Source organism: Schistocerca serialis, chromosome 8 (assembly GCF_023864345.2).
Source record: "Schistocerca serialis cubense isolate TAMUIC-IGC-003099 chromosome 8, iqSchSeri2.2, whole genome shotgun sequence".
Classification (NCBI taxonomy): Eukaryota; Metazoa; Arthropoda; class Insecta; order Orthoptera; family Acrididae; genus Schistocerca; species Schistocerca serialis.
The window spans coordinates 57,986,212-58,006,924 of NC_064645.1; the positions used below are offsets into that span (position 1 = coordinate 57,986,212).

At 45.5% G+C, this 20,713-nt stretch overlaps 1 protein-coding gene across 1 annotated transcript in view; it reads right to left on the minus strand.

Annotated features, from left to right (window-relative positions):
- Positions 1-20,713, minus strand: part of LOC126416073 (protein FAM151B) — a 362,218-nt gene that overhangs the window by 90,575 nt on the left and 250,930 nt on the right. Inside the window, exon 3 of the mRNA XM_050083554.1 lies at positions 2,221-2,468. Within this exon, the coding sequence (XP_049939511.1) occupies positions 2,221-2,468 (248 nt within the window). The remainder of the gene's footprint in view (positions 1-2,220; positions 2,469-20,713) is intronic.

The window sequence follows — 20,713 nt, forward strand, 5'->3', positions numbered from 1 at the left end:
GGTGTCGAATATACAGGGTGTACATAAAGTCCGGGAACACTTTCGATTATTTATTGCACAAGAACTAAACACTGTACAGATGTCATACATATTGCATTTTGAAGAGAAACTCTGAAAGTTTTTTTTACTTTTTTATTTTTATTTTTTGACAAACATTCGATATCCGAACCATGAGTGATCCGGCAGACGTCAATACAGTAATCTTGCCATACACGTCCCAGCATGGCATCGTCGACTGTGGCAGGCTGGCCGGTGTGGCCGATCGGTTCTAGGCGCTTCAGTCCGGAACCGCGCGACTGCTACGGTCGCAGGTTCGAATCCTGCCTCGGGCATGGATGTGTGTTATAGATTAGTTAGGTTTAAGTAGTTCTATGTTCTAGGGGACTGATGACCTCAGATGTCAAGTGCCATAGCGCTCAGAGCCATTTGTGCCATTTTTTGACTGTGGCAGTCGCTTCCCGTATTCTCTCCCGGAGCTCCGCTACATCACGTGGTAGAGGCGGTACACACATCAGATCTTTAACGTGTCCCAACAGAAAAAAGTCACACGGCGTGACATTTGGCGATTGGTGAGGCCATTTCACGAAACAGCTGTCCCCTTCTGTAGCACGGCCGATTCTTCGATGCGGCAGCTCCGTGTTCAGGCATCCACGAACTTCACGATGAAAATGAGGTGGAGCCCCATCCTGCTGCAAGATGAACGGTGAGTCCGATTGCATTTGTGGCATCAGCTATTGCTGCAACATGTCCAAGTAGGAATATCCAGTGACAGTGCTCTCAGCGAAGAAGAATGGCCCGTACAATTTTCGACGTCACAAGGCACAAAAAACATTTACCTTTGGGCAATCACGTTCAAATTCAATGCATTCGTGTGGATGCTTTGTACCCCAGATTCGACAATTACGGCTGTTTCCCATTAGTGTGAAAAGTGACTTCGTCACTAGAAATTAAGCGATCAACAATGCCATCCTCATCCTCATTCAATTCTTGCAACTGCGAACAAAACTTAAAACGCTTGTCTTTGTTATCATTGAGCTTCTGAACTAGCTCCAAAGTGAATGGTTTCATAGACAGCTTCTGTCACAGGACTTTCCACACTGCCATTGGAGCCACTTCGAGTTCACGGGATGCATGATGAACCGATTTCCTTGGACTCCTTATGAATGTCTCTCGTACGCGCTCCACATTCACTTCACTCACAGTGAGTCGTCCGCTTCTCTTTGCCGGGCACAAGCAACCCGTCATAACGAATTTGTTCAAAACTAGCTCTGAGTACTATGGGACTTAACATCTGAGGTCATCAGTCCCCTAGAACTTAGAACCACTTAAACCTAACTAACCTAAGGACTTCACACATATCCATGCCCGAGGCAGGATTCGAACCTGCGACCGTAGCAATCGCGCGGTTCCGGACTGAAGCGCCTAGAACCGCTCGGGCACCGCGGCCAGCACGAATTTGTTGTGCCACTAACAATGGCCTTCCTTGTTGGTGGCTTCTTACCATACTTGTTTCTAAATATCCGTTGAACAGCTGTAGCACACTTGTTTTTGTCGAACTCCAACACACAGAAAGCTCGCTCCGCACCTGAACTCGCCATGTTTGCGACTAGCACTGACTATCGGCAATTTACCGAACTACGCTGTGGCGGTATATATGAAAAAAAAACTTTCAGTGTTTCTCTTAAAAATGACATGGATGATATCTGTACAATGTTTGGTTCGTGTGCAATAAATAATTGAATGTGTTCCCGGACCTGATGTACACACTGAGACAGAAATGAGAAAATAGTTATGAGTACGGCTTCCAATCGCCATAGGTAACTTGCAGTTGCTGAAGTTGATTTTCGACTAAGGTAGCAGTGGAAAAGAAGCGAGGCGCACAATGAACATGGAGTATGACTTCTCAAATGTATTGACCGAGGCCAAACTGAATATACGAAAGAAGTGTGTCAAAAATCAGCAGTACCAGCAGTGTCATTTACACATTATTTCTTGGCTTCATAAAACATGTGAAGTGTATTCGTTTGAGCGTTAACTAAATGTTATTTACAATAAACATTATTAACATTCGCCGCTGTAGAAAAGAAGTGTGCTACGTTTACTGTCAGTCTACAGTTTAGTGTGGCGAGGCTTCCGGTTACATGTACCCTCGCACTGAGTTGGGGGTGTGAGAAGCGTTGGTAGGACTGGAGGGAGCAGTCGGCAGCGGCATCCACTCACCGCCATCTGCTTGCGCGCCTCCTGGATGACGTCCCTGGACTTGTTGAAGGCCACCTCCGACTTGAAGTCGAGTTTGACCCCCTTCTTAACCTTCCCCGGCGCCACGGTCTCGTTGACGACCTTGAGGAACTCTGCGAGGGACAGGTCGATGTTGTCGGTCACCGCGTGAGCCATTACGGGCATCTCCTCGCCCGTGTTGTTCACTTTGCCGAAGCTCACGTCCGCCTCCAACATCATCAGGGTGTCGTCTGCAACACAACACACACACACACACACTTAACTCAGCAACAGCGCCTGACCGGAAGTAGCAATCACTAATTTAATAGTTCTCTTTACACGCAACTCAATTTTCCAAAGAGAATAAAAATGATGTCTCTTTCTGTTTTCTATAATATCAGTGATATTATATTACATGTGAGAAGTTAAAATTCGAGTGCCACACCGGGATTCGAACTCTGCCAATTACGCCGACTTCTTTTGTTTGATTCGACCTCTTTTCGTTTATTTTATGGAAACACGTTTCAGGCTATCTTTATGCTGTTTTTAGCAACAAGTACAACTACGACTGCGATAAAGAAAATTCGAATACCTTCGAAAATGTCACTCTGACATTGAGTAGGCGGTGCAAGAAGAGGTCAGGTTCTGCCCCATCAACAAAGTCAAACATTCTCCAGCGACGGAATCAACAAACTCGTTTCTCGTTGGGAGAAATGTTCTGGTCGCCAAGTTGACTATGTTAAGAAATAAATATGTAGACATGAAGAATAAAGATGTAGAATTTTAACAGAGCTCGTTTTATTTAAAAACCTTTATGAGTTTTCACATAAACCTTTCAGCACGCCCTCGTAAGTATGCTTATTTGTAAATGAATTGCTTTTGTTGAACATTTGTGTAATGTTAACATGTTGGATATGTAGAATCAGTACAAAAAGTTGTGGCTTATGCAAATTAAGTACTACGCCCGTTAGGACAAAATTAACATCTATGTCACTAAATGAACAAGAAGACATCTGTAAGGGAGTTAATGGTGAATAGAGTTTGGTAGAGGCACATTTTGTGAAAGGATACTTCACGTAATGGTATCAGAAGAAGTGTTCTGAAGAAATTTTCAGACTGGGACGTGTGGAAAATTGTGCAGAAAAAAGTACTGCATTGAGCAAGCTTTAAAGCGAATTTGTTTTGGAGCAGTTAACAACTTAATGAAGAGAGTTTCAGCAAACGGTAATGGAGTCGCGTTAGCATGGGAAACGGACAAGAAACCGAGATATTTCAAATGGAAAATTATTTCATAGATTGTGGAGGTTTATCATGAAAAGAAGAGTAGCCACTGATCGATGGAAGAGAAGCAGCATTAATTATCGGTTGCACGTTTAAAGATAAGAATAGATGATGAAAAGAATCAAGAATATTGTAATGGCGAATTCAGACGCCACCTACTTGAAGAACTGCGTAACTAACTGGGTCCTCATTTAAGTCTGGGTAGCAGAAATGTGTTTTACAGAAAGGGAAGTTGTCTGAACATTACGGGCCAGCGAGGTAGGAGGGGTAGGGCAGACGGAATGTGACATAACAACCAACCGTTTATCGGAATCTGTGAATGTTATATGGACTTTCCTTTCCAGTGAAGTATTTAGAACTGTCTTAAGTAGAGAGTGACAATTATTGAACTATATGAAGTAAAATCGTCATAACTCCTGAACGGTTTGCGTTATGAGGTTCAAACTGCACGGTTGGCCACGGGGATCATAGGAATTAGCATGCGCATGGGCACGCGCCTTTAGTGACGAAGCCCATAATCATTTGGATGGGTTCGTCAATAAGCAGGATTGGCGGATTTGAGAGGCTGAGAATCCGCATTTCGCCATCGAGAAGGCTCTTTACCCTCAACGTGTGATTCTGTTGTGTGCGATGTCCAGTCACGGAATAATCGGTGCGGTATTACGTGATGGCACGGTGACCACCGAACGGGGATTGGAGGTTTTGGAAGATGATTTGATCCCCATTATCTAAAGTGATTTCGACAAGATGTGGTTCATGGAAGCAGGACAGTGTTTGATGTCCTGGAGGAGCAGTTTGTGGACTGCATTCTGGCTCTGGGATACCCAAAGGCCACTGGCATGGGCCTGGATTGGATCCCATATTCTCCGGATGTGAAGATACGCGACTCCTTTTTGGGGGGCTATGTTAAAGACAAGGTGTACAGCAATAACCTCAAAACCATTGCTCAGCTAAAACAGCCATTCAAACGGTCATCGACTGCACAGATGTTCCGACACTTCAGTGGGTCATGCAGAATTTCGCTATTCGACTGCGCCACATCATCGTCAATGATGGCAGGCGTACTGATCACGTCATAAACTAAATCCGAATATCTGTAGTGACGTTTATTTGTTGAATAAAGCGTGTGCACGCCGTAGTTTGTAACATATTTACGTTATTTCATATAGTTCAATAATTGTCAGGGCACAGTACGTGTGTGTGCGTGTAAATTTTAAATAAATGTTCACCTCACCTACCAAATAGACACAATAGTGTGGGAGTCACTGCTGACGTAAATGGTTGAGTTGTAACTAGACGCCTCGTGTGAGTACCATGACGAAGTTTTCACTGGAGTGACTGTAATACACTAGTGTGGAAAACGTAACGAGGAAAGTAACTTTCGCTTCATGAGTCACAGGCAGGTAATATATTTCGATGAAACCTGGTACCGTGTAGTAGAAAGGCACGTGAAGGAAATACGCAGTCGAGAAAAAAATGAGACTTTTATTCAAAGACAATAGAATGAAGCCACCGCAATTCATGATGATACCCTCATGGGACACGGTTCTTTAAAGGTTGTGTGACCGCCACGGACAATGCTACATGCTCTGCAACGTATTGCCATTCTGGCCACGAGACTGGTCAGGAGTTGTTCTGGTAGGGCGCTCCATCCCTCAACCAGCGCGGCTGACAAGTACTGGGTGATCTTTCGTGCATGTGGACGTGCTGGAGTACGTCTCTCAACGCATCGCACACGTGCTCGATGGGATTTAAGTAGGGGGAACGAGCATGCCAGTTCATTCGTCAAAAATCCTCTCGTTCCAAGAGCTCCTCCAACAGCGCTGTTAAATGCGGTCTCCCGTCGTCGTCTATAAAAAGAAAGTCTGGGGCGAATGCACCCTTGAAAAGACGCACATGTTAAAGGAGTACAGTGTCACAATAACGTTGCCCGGTGTGCGTACCGTGTTCAAATCTCTGGAAGCACTATGCCTCGCCACATACTACCTGCCTCACCAACATGACCATATTTCACGATGTTCCTAGGTGCGTTGTATGTTTCCACTCTCGCCCTATGAGGGTACGCCCAGAATCACTACTCAGACTGAATGTGGTCTCACCCAAGAAGAGCACGCGACCCCACTGCTCGTTGATCCGGACCCTACGGTCTCGGTGCTATCGCAAAAGGTGTCGCCGATGTGTGGGTGTCAGCGAAACACGATGTACTGCTCGCTGGGTAAAGGGCCCACCCCGACGCAGCCGGCGTGCCACTGTCAAGCATGGGACTGTGTGTCTTGCAGCCTACAGACGTGGCTGCAGTTGTACCCGCTGCCTAGACGCGAGTGCCTTTTCGCCACTTGGAGAATGTAGCGGTCACCTGCTGCTGTGGTTGGTCGTGGTCGACCACCTCACCGCCTTCGGGCAGCAGAGCTGTGTGGTTCGGAGCGCTCCTCGTGCACAAGGAACACAGCTGTGTGCAATGCGATAAATCCTGGGCTGCACTCGGCACACTTCGTCCTCCTTTTGAGTTTTCCGATGATTCTGCTCCGCATGAAGTCATTCAGATGTTGTCTCACCACATTATAATGAAAAACACGACCAAAGTGCACACCAACTGCTCGCTAATTGACGTACACTGTTTATCCCGTTCCTTCAACTGCACTTGGTACTACAGTCACTCTGACCTCACGTACTTTCATCCGTTTCCATCGAGTTGTCCAGATATCATGTCAACCAGCTTTTCATTACCAGCAACTGTCGCCGATCGAAGATAAGGCCATAGTAGGCATTTATCTCTGGAAGCCATTAAATTCAAAACAATAACAAGGTCATACAATAACGTGATACAACACAACTTCGAATACGTTTATCCACTTGAGTGATTAAAATACCAGAACACTGCTGTACAGTTGTTGTTCTTCAGTGCAAAGACTGGTTTGATGCATGTTTCCGTGTTACTCTATTCTGTCCAAGAGTCTCCATCTCCGAATAACTGCTGCAACGTACACCCTCCTGAATCTCCTTACTGCATTCATCTCTTGATCTCCCTCTACGATTTTTACCCCCATACTTCCCTTCAGTACTAAATTGGTGATCCCTTGATGTTTCATAACGTGTCCTATCAACCGATCCCTTCTTCTAGTCAGCTTGTGCCACAAATTTTTCTCCTCTATTACAAGCAACTCCTCATTACTTAAGTGATCTACGCATCTACTCTTCAGCAATTGAAAAGCTTCTATTCTCTTCTTGTCTAAACTGTTTATCGCCCACGTCTCACATCCATACATTGCTATATACAAATGCTTTCAGAAAAAACTTCCTAACACCTAAATTTGCATTCATTATTAACAAATTTATCTTGTTCAGAAAGGATAATCTTTCCTTTGCCAGTCTACATTTTATATCCTCTCTCCTTCGCCAATCATCGGTTATTTTGCTGCCCAAGTACTAAAATACTTTAAGTGTCTCGTTTCCTAATCTTCTTCCCTTGTTTAATTCGACTACATTCCATTATCCCTGTTTCAAGACAGTGTCCATTCCGTTCAATGCGCTGTACGGTAGAAAATTAAATAATAAAAGTTAAACTAACATGGATTGTGAAAACTGTAGAAAATAAATTCAAGTTATCTATATCCAGTGTACACACACTTAGTAATTTCTCTCGCAGTTATTTGTCCTATTACCTCGCTACATTTCCAGCTAGTTAACACTCTGTCAGCTAGGTATTTAATAATTTGAAAGGCTAATTTCCTTGCTGTTTGTGGAACTTCGTCGGTTTATTACATTAACTTGATGCCCTACATTAATGGTTTAATATGTGGTGTGAGTGTGGGGCGAACGTGATTGCGTGTGCTTGTCAATAGAAAAGTGCAAGATGTTCAAAAATAGGAATGTTTGTGTTTGACGCCCTACATTAATGGTTTAATATGTGGTGTGAGTGTGGGGTGAACGTGATTGCGTATGCTTGTCAATAGAAAAGTGCAAGATGTTCAAAAATAGGAATGTTTGTGTATCAATTTATGCTGCTATCATTTGAACAGACGTAAGAAGGGTAACAACGGCGGTGTATGTATCAGATGAATGGCAAACAGGACTTGTAACAGATCCAGTAAGATACTGCGAAGAGATAGTACAGAGTCCGCAGCTTTTTCTGTTTATTTGATAAAACAGTAGTAAGTGAGAGAACGTTCATTCTATTTACATGTAAACACGTCAAAAAAAGTTTTGCATAGCCTCGGTTCCGAGAGTTCCGGAACCTGTACAGAAAATTATCACCATAAACATAATTTCCGCCCTTTTTATTCCTCATGAAAATCACACATTGCATGTTGTACCACCATACAGCGAGATTGCTGTACACACGGGAACCCTAATACCCAGTAGAACGTCCTTTTGCATTGATGCATGCCTGTGTTCGGCTTGGCATACTATCCACAAGTTCATCAAGGCACTGTTGCTCCACATTGGCCCACTCCTCACCGGCGATTCGGCGTAGATCCCTCAGAGTGGTTGGTGGCTCACGTCGTCCATAAAAAGCCCTTTTCAATCTATCCCAGGCATGTTCGATAGCGCTCATGTCTGGAGAACATGTTGGCCACTCTAGTCGAGCGATGTCGTTATCGTGAAGGAAGTCTTTCTCAAGATGTGCACGACGGGATCGCGATTGTCGTCCATGAAGTGGAGAAGCGAACTAGTAAGACTACTTTCCCTCTCCTAGGAGCAGAAAAAGGTTTCCCTCATGCGCATCACTCGCAGAACCATATTTCTAGTTGTAACTTACTAAAAGCTTCATACTATCGTCTCAAAATATGACACCAGAAAATAACCTCAGGAAAAACCGCTTCGTAATGTTATTCTCGGCAGAAACGACTGTAGCTGACAGCCGCGCTTGATTACGTGAGAAAGGAGGTAAGACATGTTTTGTCCCCGGTCGCCTGTTCTTATCGCGGGTGCTTTCAGTCAGTCTTCACGAGATCAGCAGACGGGCTTAGAACAGTGAGTGCTCTTCGTGGTCCGGCTGTGACGTGGCGGGGTCGCTAAACCCGCCGGACAGCAGGGGACGTTTAGCGCCAGGTAGCTGGCGGTATACCTGTCGCGCGCCCAGCGAGTGACACGCGCCTGGAATTCACTGCACTGCCTGGGATTAAGCCGGCGGCGGAATTAAACGTCAGCGCAGATAGCTCACAGGGAGGGCGCACTGCCGTGATTAATGGCGGTGTCGGAGCGCCGTCATTCATTACGGCCTGTGGACGTGCCTGCCGGCTTCCGCAGATCGGCCGCCGGCGTTCGGCGCGGAAGACGGATGGCAGGTGCTTACGTGGCCCGCGGCAAGACTAATGGTGGCGAACCCACAATAGCACGGCGATACTCGACTCATCAGCCGTGCTGGTTTCCGCCACGCGAGACCCAGTTCCCTCTGAAATGGTTCAAATGGCTCTGAGCACTATGGGACTCAACTGCTGAGGTCATTAGTCCCCTAGAACTTAGAACTAGTTAAACCTAACTAAGCTAAGGACATCACAAACATCCATGCCCGAGGCAGGATTCGAACCTGCGACCGTAGCGGTCTTGCGGTTCCAGACTGCAGCGCCTTTAACCGCACGGCCACTTCGGCCGGCTAGTTCCCTCTGACTATAGTGAGTCACTTCTTTTCAATAGTAATAATAACGCTGCGTCATTCCCGAACATTGGCGAATGTTCCGTTCTAGGACTACACAAGTGTGCTCGATCCGTCGGTATCGTAATTGTAAACACGTCCCTCCATGAGGTCGATATGTGAGCACTTTCTTCAGGAGTCTCAGAACACGTCGGAGCCTTTCAGATTCGTGTAGCAGGGCGTCGTGTACTGCTTCTCCCCCTACGCCTACATCTGTACAGCTTACGGTGTGTGGCGGAGAGAACTTCCGGCACCACAATCATTAAACCCTTTTCCCAGTTGCATTCGCGTATAGTGTGCGCAAAGAAAGACTGCCCATTTATCTCTGTATGAGGTTTAATTCCGGTGATTTTATCATCGTAGTCATTTCCCGAGATGTTTGTGGTATGATGCAGGTATGTCGCCCAACTCTTCTGAGAACGTAAGCTCTCGAAAATTTGACCGTAGTGACGCACATCGCCTCTCTTGTAGCGTGTGCCACTGGAGTTTGTGAAGCATCTCAGTGACGCTTTCGGGCTGAGTGAACGACCCAGATTACAGAGGATGTCGGTTGTAGCAGAAAGTAGAGACGGAGTCCACGTTTACAACTTCGTGGAGCCCACATCACTGCGATTCGTACTGAGCGCTGCTAGGAGGGGAGGAAAGATTGCTAGCTTCTTTTTTACTTAATTTAGTCTTTGATTTGATCATTCCAGTTTCGCGTTTTGTATCAAAAATGTCGCATCAGCCTGTCTTCGTCCATTCATTTGAGGCGATTATAAAATCGTCCCCTCCTTTTGCGGATAGTTTCTTCGACTTTGTGTAAAATACTTTACTGTCAACTTCTTCGATGGATTTTCTTATGAATCTCGTACTTATAACTGGATCCAACATTCTTCTATTCATTTTGCGCTCTTCCTTCTCTGGCTCGGGAACATACTGCATTGGGAGCTACTGATTTGGAAACTGTTACACACTCAAGCGCCAAACAAACTGGTATAGGCATGCGTGTTCAAATTAAGAGATATGTAAACAGGCAGAATACGGGGCTACGGCCGGTAACGCCTATACACGACAAAAAGTGTCTGGCAGAGATGTTGGATCGGTTACTGGTGCTACAATGGTAGGTCATCAAGATTTAAGTGAGTTTGAACGTGGTGTACTAGTAAGTGCACGAGCGATCGGATACAGCATCTCTGAGGTAGCGATGATGTGAGGATTTTCCTGTACGAACGTTTCACGAGTGTACCGTTAATATCAGGAATCCGGAAAACAACAAGTCACCGACATCGCTGCGGCCGGAAAAAGATCCGGCAAGAACGGGACCAACGATGACTGAAGAGAATCGTTCAACGCGACAGCAGTGCAACCCTTCCGCAAATTGCTGCAGATTTCAATGCTGGGCCATCAACAAGTGTCAGACATCATCGATATGGGCTTTCGGAGACGAAGGCCCACTCTTCTACCCTTGATGACTGCACGACACAAAGCCTTACGCCTCGGCTGGACCCATCAACACCGACAGTGAAGTGTTGATGACAGGAAGCGTAGTGCCTGGTCGAAGAATCTCGTTTGGAATTGTATAGACCGGAAGGACATGTATGGATATGGAGACAACCTCACGAATCCATGGACCCTGCATGGCAGCAGGCAACTGTTAAAGCTGGTAGAACCTCTATAATGGTGTGGGGCGTGTGCAATTGAGTGGTATGGGACCCCTGTTACGTCTACATACAACTATGACAGGTAACACGTACGTAAGCATTCTGTCTGATGACCTGCATCCATTCGCGTACATTGTGCATTGCACGGACTTGGGCAATTCCAGCAGGGCAATGTCACACCTCATACGTATAGAATTGCCACAGAGTTTAAACACTGAGTTTAAACACTTCCGCTGGTCACCAAACTCCCCAGACATGAACCTTACTGAACATATCTGGGACGCCTTGCAACGTGTTGAGATCCCCACCCCGTCGTACTCTCACGGATTTATGGACAGCCCTGTAGGATTCGTGGTGTCGATTCCCTCCGGCAATAGTTCAGACATTAGTCGAGTCCATGCCACGTCGTGTTGCGGCACTTCTGCGCGCTCCTCGGACTCTACACGATATCAGGCAGGTGTACAAGTTTCTTTGGTGTGTGTGTGTGTGTGTGTGTCATTATACATGATTATCAGCTGTAGCTCTGCTTCTCTCTTCCTTCCTTTCATTCTTAGTAATAAAGGCAATAAATCATATACGTAGGTTTAAGTGTAAGCATTTACTAAACTTCAATATCGGGAGTATTGCCCTTATTTTAATTGGCGAATTATAGTTTCTAGCAGTAAAAGCTTTAAAAAGCTTTCTAAACGTCCAGATTTTGGGCAGTTGAAACTGCTTTGGCCAAATTTCTGGGCAAATGCCCATTTACAAATGTCCTGCCCACTGGGCATTTATCCGGCCCACATCAGCAGGCGTGGCCAACCACTGGTTAACGACCACACGGTGTCTCTTGTTTTCGGCTGCATTAGGCTCAAATGGCTCTGAGCACTATGGGACTTAACATCTTAGGTCATCAGTCCCTTAGAACTTAGAACTACTTAAACCTAACTAACCTAAGGACATCACACAACACCCAGCCATCACTAGGCAGAGAAAATCCCTGACCCCGCCGGGAATCGAACCCGGGAACCCGGGTGTGGGAAGCGAGAACGCTACCGCACGACCACGAGATGCGGACAGGCTGCATTAGGAACTAGCCGCGTATACATCTCGCTACAGCATCACTTCCAAGAAACTTTCGTAGGACGGCCTGGTGTTTCACTTACAGTCTGTCTACCCTTGGAAATAAAGCGGGACAAAAATAGAGGTCTTCCCAACGAAAATGGAATAATGCATGATGGGCGTAACAATAAGGGACAGAAAAAGAAAGGAATGGATAAGAGGAATGACACTAATTGAGGACAAGCCGGCGACTATTACGAAACTCACATGGAGACTGGCTGGACTTACTGCGAGGCGAAATGATGGGAGATGGACGGTGGAGGTACGTCTTGGGCTCCTTGTGATAGAAATAGCTAGAGGACGACCTAACAGTCGATGGATTCACCATATGCAGGAACGATAAGGACAAACTTGGATGCGAAAAGTTGGAGAGGTCTAGAAGAGTGGATGATAAATGGTTATTGAGACGATGAGTAGCCGTTCGAAGAGCCGATCGCCTTAAAGCACCGCTTCCGGGATTCGGGGAAGTAAGCCTGCCGTGGATCGAATCCGCCTCGCGGATTAATGACGAGAGATCGTGAGTTTGTCAGCCTAGACGCGGTTTTTAGGCGGTTTTCCCACATTCAATTAGGTAAATACCGGGCTGCTATCAACGTCCGGCGTCAGGCTCACGCTACGGAAAACGTTCTCACACATGAATGTAGATTTTCTCTAGACGCAGACACAGGGGGTACACAGAATCCGTTCTGGGGAGAGTGGAGGGGTCAGGAAGGGCATGGGGCCACCACCTACCACTGAAATTGCCTCAACCTACATAACACTGCCAACCAAGCAGAAGAAACGGGAACAGGCAAAAGGAGAAGGATAAAGAAGGAGAAGAAGAAGATGATGATGATTATGATGATGATGATGATGATGATGAACACGATAAAATTTCCTGTACTTTACTGCAGTGCTTTTGGACTTAAGGAACAGCCAATTCCAATGACCTCGAGCTGCTGTGAAACAGCCACTTAATGATCGTCTCGCCACTTCGCGTGATGTGTGCTAGTCCGGGCGGCGTTGTCTGGTACCATCGTACCGCAGGGCTACTCAGTCGCTGCTAACGTACTGGTTATGCTTCGTCTTTTGCTGACCGTGTAACATCATCATCTTCAATGTCGCGATTAGAGTGAAATTTCTCTTCCTGACAGGCACATTAAATTCTATCATAAAAACGTTTTATTTACAACGGAAGAAAAGAGCTGGGCTCGCATATAAAACACGTGATGATCAGCAATTGCTTGGACTCACTTAATTTCAAGGATAGTGGGAAATTGCAAATATCCACAGACAACTGTCAAACGAGCACAATAAAAGTGATGGAGGGACGTTTCTAAGCAGTTAGTATGTGCACGCCTGTAATTCGGTCGCGGCACGTTTCCGCGGAATGTCAGAAATTTTTCCACCATGCGATCAGTCAAGCGTCCAGGCGATCAGATGGGGACGGCCGAGTACTGCAACCTGTACGCACACGCGACACCGGTTGCTGACCCAGAAAACACGCCGCTTGAAAAATGCACCTTATGCATACAAAATAAGGCCCAAGATAACGCTGTCTACGCGATAAGAGTTCCACGCCTTATGGAGAGCTGGCCGACAGCGCTCGAAGAATGTCACGTGCTTTTAGTCACGTGCTTTACTATTTACTGCGGGATAACTAAGTCGCTCAGTATACTGCGGGATAACTAAGTCGCTCAGTACACGGACACTTGCCGCTCTTATCGGCTCTCGCGTTAGGGGGTCCCGGACTTGTTTCTCTGAGTTCTTTGTCGCTAACATCTTGAGTAGATGCAGGCGCCGGCAGCGGTCTATATTCGTCCCCACAACTCAGGTACGTCTGTTGGTTGGAGCCCAGTCACCATCAACCGCCAAATGTTTTGCCGCCCTACAGCAGTAATGGATTTTGCTCCCTGCCACCGTTTACCTCGTAGGCAACAACGACTATTACTCGTCTTTCGCAACTGAAAAGACGAGGAACGTCTGATCTCGTGTAGAAGGATAACAGCACTGGATAGCAACTGAGAAAGAGAGACTGGAAACGCGAGGTATTTGAAAAAATTAGTCCAATTTCTGAATACTAATCTTCAGTATCTGACAATCATTCGAATTACCCGCCCAGCCCGAGCACTGATAGGGAGAAAAGGTCAGAGAGTGATACTCGGTTTTCGTAAACAGTAGCCGGCTTACAAAACACTTGTTGGCCGATTCTCGAGTACTGCTCATCGCTCTGGCGCCCTTACCGGGTGAGACCAACAGGAGAGGTAGGGAAGACCCATCGAAGAGGAGGCCATTACAGAGGTGCTCAACAATCTCCAGTGGCAGACGTTTGAAGAGAGGCGTTGCGCATCACGGCATGGTTTACTTCTGAAATTCCGACAGTGTGCGCTCCAGAAAGAGTCGGATAACATATTACTTCCTCCTATACATGTCCCGCGAAATGACCGTAACGAGAAAATTCGAGAAATTAGAGCTAGTGCTGACGCGTACCGACAATCATTCTCCCCGTGTGCCACTCGCGGAGAGAACAGGCAAGGGGGTATTAGAATGTGACACCAGAAGTACCCCCCACCAGACACCGTGAGGTGGCCTGCAGAACACTGATGTGCACGTAGATGTGGGTAACACGGTAACACCGAGGCTTCGCCGGAGCACACAAGTCACGTGGCCCCGTCCGCTGCCGCACTTGTCCGGCAGATCTCGACGTCCTCTGAAGCCTTTGGTGGGAGCCACTGTTAGCAGAGAGATTGATCTTGCCCGTGTTTACATTTTTCGGTTCGAATCACTCCGTGGACTGTTTGCACGCGCTTAGGACGACTTTCGCTTCGGCCGGCCGGTCATTTTCTGAACAAGGCCGTCATCCACGTCAGGAACCGCGCGTTTACTCCGCCAATCTCTGTGTCACCGCCACTGCGAGTGACCAGTAAACTGCGTGTTCGCTAGGACAGAGTAGGATAGAAAAATATCGTCAACGTGGATGAAAATTTGGGGTAAACTTTTAAATTATGCATAGAAACTATAACTTTACCTTGACGATAGCTGTAAGTTGTCGGTTTTCGTGGTTGTCGGTAGGGGGTCTGTATTTTTAAGCGTTATCAGTTCGATTACGACTGGCCGGTACGAGAGACGAATAACTCTGCAATAGAGCTGAAACTGCTTGACAGTTATGAGCCATCCAAACGCGAGTCATGACCCATCCTGACACCTTCACTTCTGGCAGCACCTCATTCTGACCTATCAAAGACGTTTTTCCGCACAACTCGCTGGACTACTTGTCACAATATCGTTTCTCCGAGGAGTGTTAATTCAGAAAAGTACAGGGTGGGCATACGAGAGGCGTTCACCAAGTATAACGCAACACTTTTTTTTCTCGGCCAATTTAGGTTGAAAAAATGCAGGATTTGTTGGGGGACATCGTAGAATATTCCCGTTTCAGCCCCTATAGTTCAATGAAGTTCGAATAGGTGGCGGCGCTATACAAGGGGCGTTTGAAAAGTCCGTGCAAAAATAAAAACTACTTACGTGTTTGGGGTAAACCATTTTATTTTTGGACATAGTCTCCTTTTAGACTTATACACCGTCCAACGTTGTTCTAATTTCTTGATCCCTTTCGAATAATAGGAATTGTCCAAGTCTGCAAAATAGCTATTAGTTGCTGCAATCACCTCCTCGTTTGAATAACATCTTTGTCCCACCAGCCATTTCTTCAAATTGGGGAACAAACAGTAGTCCAAGGGAGCCAAATCTGGAGAATAGGGGGGATGTGAAACGAGTTGGAATCCTATTTCCATTAATTTTGCGACCACAATGTGGTGTCTTCTGGGGGATTGTCGTGATGGAAAAGGAGTTTTTTGCGGTCCAATCGCCGGCGTTTGTCTTGCAGCTCGGTTTTCAAACGGTCCAATAACGTTGAATGATATGCACCTGTAACAGTTTTACCCTTTTCCAGATAGTCGATGAGGATTATCCCTTGCGAATCCCAAAAGGCGGTCGCCATAACCTTTCCGCCCGAAGAATGGTCTTCGCCTTTTTTGTTGCAGATTCTCCCTTGTTAACTCATTGTTTAGATTGTTGGTTGGTCTCAGGAGCATATTAATGTATCCATGCTTCATCCACAGAGACGAAACGACGCTTCAAGTCCTGCGGATTCTTCCTGAACTGCTGCAAACCATCCTTGCAACACTTCACACGATTCCGTTTCTGGTCAAGCGTGAGCAATCGCGGAACCCATCTTGCGGATTGCTTTATCATGTCCAAATGTTTATGCAAAATATTATGTACCCGTTCATTCTAGATGCCGACTGCACTAGCAATCTCATGTATCTTAACTCTTCTGTCATGCAACACCAAATCATGGATTTTATCAATGATTTCTGGAGTTGTAACCTTCACAGGGCGTCCAGAACGTTCGGCATCACTTGTGTCCATATGGCCACTCCGAAAATTGTGAAACCACTTATGAACTGTTCTAATCGAAGGTGCAGAGTCACCGTAATGTTTACCAAGCTTCTCTTTACTCCCCTGCGGCGTTCCGCCTTTCATAAAGTAATATTTAATCACCACGCGAAATTCCTTTTGGTCCAATTTTTGACAATCACTCGACTTCCTTGATTCACACGAATGCCAAACACAAATAAATAGACCAATATGGCTGAAACTTGGTGTGCGTTCTTTCCAAAGATGCTACTAACTAAACACGACCTCGATACGCGCCGGTGGTGCCATCCCTCAGACTTTGCACGTACTTTTCAATCGCCCCTCGTACGTAGCCTTCGAATGGCGTCTGCAATGGAGGTGCGTTCCAGGAAAGAGGTGTCACTGCTGTTCCTTTGGCGGAAAACCAGAGCATCGCATGTATTTATAAGCGCTTGCAGAACGTTTATGGCAACCTGGCAGCGAACAAAAGCACGGCGAGCAGTCGGGCGGGCCGTCTGTCATCACAACGTCGCGGAGACCTGTCTCATCTCCCACGTGCCGGCCAACTGAACAGAGGTGTGCCCTCTACAATACTGGAAAGTGGGGACACTCTCATTCGAGGTGATGGACGAATCAGAGTGGAACACCTCGCTGCTGAACTGGACGTCTCTGTCGGTAGTGGTGACTCACTCGTCCATCAGCGGGGGTACTCCAAGGTGTGCCCACGGGTTCCTCGCCACCTAGCAAAAGACCATAAATAGCAACAAAGGTCGACATGTGCGGAGATGCTCCAGTGTTACGAGTCTGGTCGTGACAATTTCTTCTCCAACCACGACACAGGCGATGAAATGTGGGTTCATCATTTCGAACCGGAAAGAAAACGTCATTCCATGAAGTGGCGCCACGCTAGCTCTCCTCAAAAGAAAAAGTTGAAAGCCGGTCCCTCACCCGGTAAAAAACACGCCGACGGTCTTTTGGGTCCGTGAAGGGATTATTCTATTTGATGTCCTCCCTCATGCTGCAACGATCCACTCTGCATTGTACTGTGCTATCCTGAGGAAATTGAAGAAACGACTTCAGCGTGTTGGTCGCCGCGAAAATGCAAACGAACTTCTTCTCCACGACAACGTAACCCCTCACACAAGTGTGCGCTCCCGCGAGGAGCTCTGAAAACCTCACTGGACTGCTCTTCCTCGTCCACTCTACAACCCGGATGGCGCACCTTCCGACTTCCATCTGTTTACCCCTGTGTAGGACGCACCGCGGGGGGAAGCAGTACGTGGTTGATGGGGAGGTTATCGCTGCAGCAAGACGTTGGATTTGACGTCGCCCAGTAGAGTGATTCCATGCAGGCATACAGGCCCTCCCAGTAAGGTGACGTAAGGCAATACCACTGAACGGAGGTTGTGTTGAGAAGTAGAGTTTTCTAGCTTAAAGAGTGAGGAATAATGTGGTGCACTGGAATCGTCAATATAACCAACCTATTTTCAGAAAGAAAAGTGTTGCATTACCTGTTGAACGCCACTCGTAGTTAAACTTTCGCTACTTGAAACAGTGTAGACGGGAAACTATTTATCGTATGGCTACCTTACTTTATAAGAATGATGTTCAGAGTGTGAGCTGCAAGATATGTGTTGTTAGCAATGTTAGTGTCGTAACTTGCCGTTAGGTTGAAACACTAACGTCAGTTGTGTAAGAAAATTGCAGAGTCAACACGCGTGTGGACAAGGTGAGCAGGGCTTTACTAGTTAAGCTGTTTCATCAAAAAAAAAAAAAAAAAAAAAAAAAAAAAAAAAAAAAAAAAAAAAAAAAAAAAAGGCAACACTGTTGCTGCTCTTCGCGGGTATAAATGAACTGAGGGAACGCGGAGAGGTCCTCTTTCCGGCAGGGGGTTGAAGAACATGATTCGAAAGTTCGAATTAACTGACGAGTTGGGAATCGCTGCTGTGAGAGGCCGACGCCCAATTGTGCCGCAAATTGTTGAAGTTACTGCCGCCGTGGCTGAGAACGCTGGACGCGATGTGTGACCTTCTAGCAGTGCACTGGCCGTGTCACGACGGCCACCATCCACCGTCGGAAAGTGCTGTCGGCAGTCGTTAAGTGCTCTCTCCAACGCGGTCGCAGCCTCTCATGGATGCAGATGACCGTCACAGGGGCAAAGTTTGTAAACTGGCACGTAAACATGCTACGCAATTAACAAATGTTAGCCTCTCGTTAGGAAATTAAAATGCGTTTCTTACACTGCTTTATTCATCATCTCAGTCCCGTATGTCCTTACAGAAGTTTACACAAAGTTTGATTGTCCTACGGCCATCTGGTTTTCGTGTGGACGTTTCCAAGTAGCGAAAGTTTAATGACAACCATCCTGTATGAAAGGGATTTTTTGTGAAGGTTGGAAAGTAGCAGAGAGGTACTTGTAGAAGGACTAAAGTTGTGGCTGCGGGTCGTGACTCGCGCATGGACTGCTGGTTCGGTTAGAGCACTGCCCGGGCGAGACAACGTTTAGAGATCTACTCCCGATTCCATACAACGTTTTCATTTGCCATGAAGGTTTAAATCACATCAACACTACAGAATCACTTAAGTCTTTCATTACCAATTTTTTGGGACTGAAACTTATTAATGCAGCGTTATTTTAAGTAATGTTGTAGTGAGAAGCAACAATTAAAATAAATTTTCTCTGCAGTTTCGTTTTCCGACGTGGGGCGGGGTGGGGCATAAAAGGGTTATTCAAAGGTATCTCTCGCATTACAGAAGACGAATTTGCAAAAAGTAAAACACATACATAAAATCTATATGTATAAAAGGCAGTGTCCTTATTGACTAACTCGTGATGGTCCAAACCAAACAGCTAAGGATAGAAACGTGTAATGGGCGGAGGGTGCTGATTTCATACTGTAGGAGTCGTCTACGAAGGCATTTTTCTGATTTCCACTCCTAAGGTGAGTGAAATAGGGTATGAAAGGCTTCTTCGAAGTATGTCGCAACTGAGACATTTTGAAGCTAGAACAAGCAAATTCGGTATTTGGTTTCTCAATCACAAATAAAAAAATATGCGTTTCAGCATTTCCGGAAATTCAACCACTGACGGAGTAAAATAATAGGTGAAAACGTATTTTGGAAATCAATCATTATTAAAGATCTAGTAAAACAGTTTCAACGCTACATCTATGAAAATCGGTATTTGACTTCTTCAGAAATAATAAAAAAATACGTGTTTCATTGTTTTAGGAAATTCAACCGCCTAAGGGAGTGAAATAGGGGATGAGATGTTTTTTGAAATTATTTCATCATGAAAGTATTTTCAAACGTCAGTCTGTTAAAATTTGTATTTGGTTTCTCTGTCAGAAACAATACATGTTTCACTGTTTTTGGAAATTCAACCCCTAAGTGGAAATATGGGATCAAAATTTTCAAGAAAATATTTAGTTACATTAAAAAGACTTCAGAGCTAAATCTATGAAAACTGATATTTCATCTCTCGGTTAGATATAAAGAGATATGTGTTAGACGATGAAAGCTTTTGTGGGCATATTACCAAAAGAATGCGAAAGGCATAACTAACAAACACCTCGCACTCGAGCTACGAGAATCACTTTTAGGTCAGAAGTACATCCGGAAAAACGATACTTCTATGGTCTTAATTAGCGTTAAAAGTTTACAAATGGTTACAACTGGTAATCAACATAAAATTTCGATTAAGGGAAAAAAAAAATCCAAACAAGAAAAAAAAGTGCAGCCCGCACACTCTATGCAAGGGAAGCAGCAGTAGTTAAGGTAGTAGATATCTAACAGCTGATAGAGCGTCTCTGTAAGTTTTTATTTAATTTTTTTAAATTTTTATTTACACGTCAATTTCCGTAGAACCAAACTGAGGAGCAAATCTCCAAGGTCATGGAACGTGCCAGTACATGAAATTACAACATAAAAGTAATAACAGATAAAAATAAAATGTTTATGTACCCGAAAATACTCAATCCATAAGTTTCACTAAACGCAGTTAACAATACAACAAGAATCAGCTTACTTTTTCAAGGAACTTCTCGACAGAATAGAAGGAAAGACCCATTAGGAAACGCTTCAGCTTCGCTTTGAAAGCGCGTGGATTACTGCTAAGATTTTTGAATTCGAGTGGTAGCTTATTAAAAATGGATGCAGCAGTATACTGCACACCCTTCTGCACAACAGTTAAAGAAGTCCGATCCAAATGCAGACTGGATTTCTGCCGAGTATTAACTGAGGAAAAGCTGCTTATTCTTGGGAATAAGCTAATATTGTTAACAAGAAATGACAGTAACGAATATATATACTGAGAGGCCAATGTCAAAATACCCAGACTCGTGAACAGGGGTCGACAAGAGGTTCGTGCACTTACACTATTTATTGCCCGAACCGCCCGTTTGTAAGCCAAAAATATCCTTTTAGAATGAGAAGAGGTACC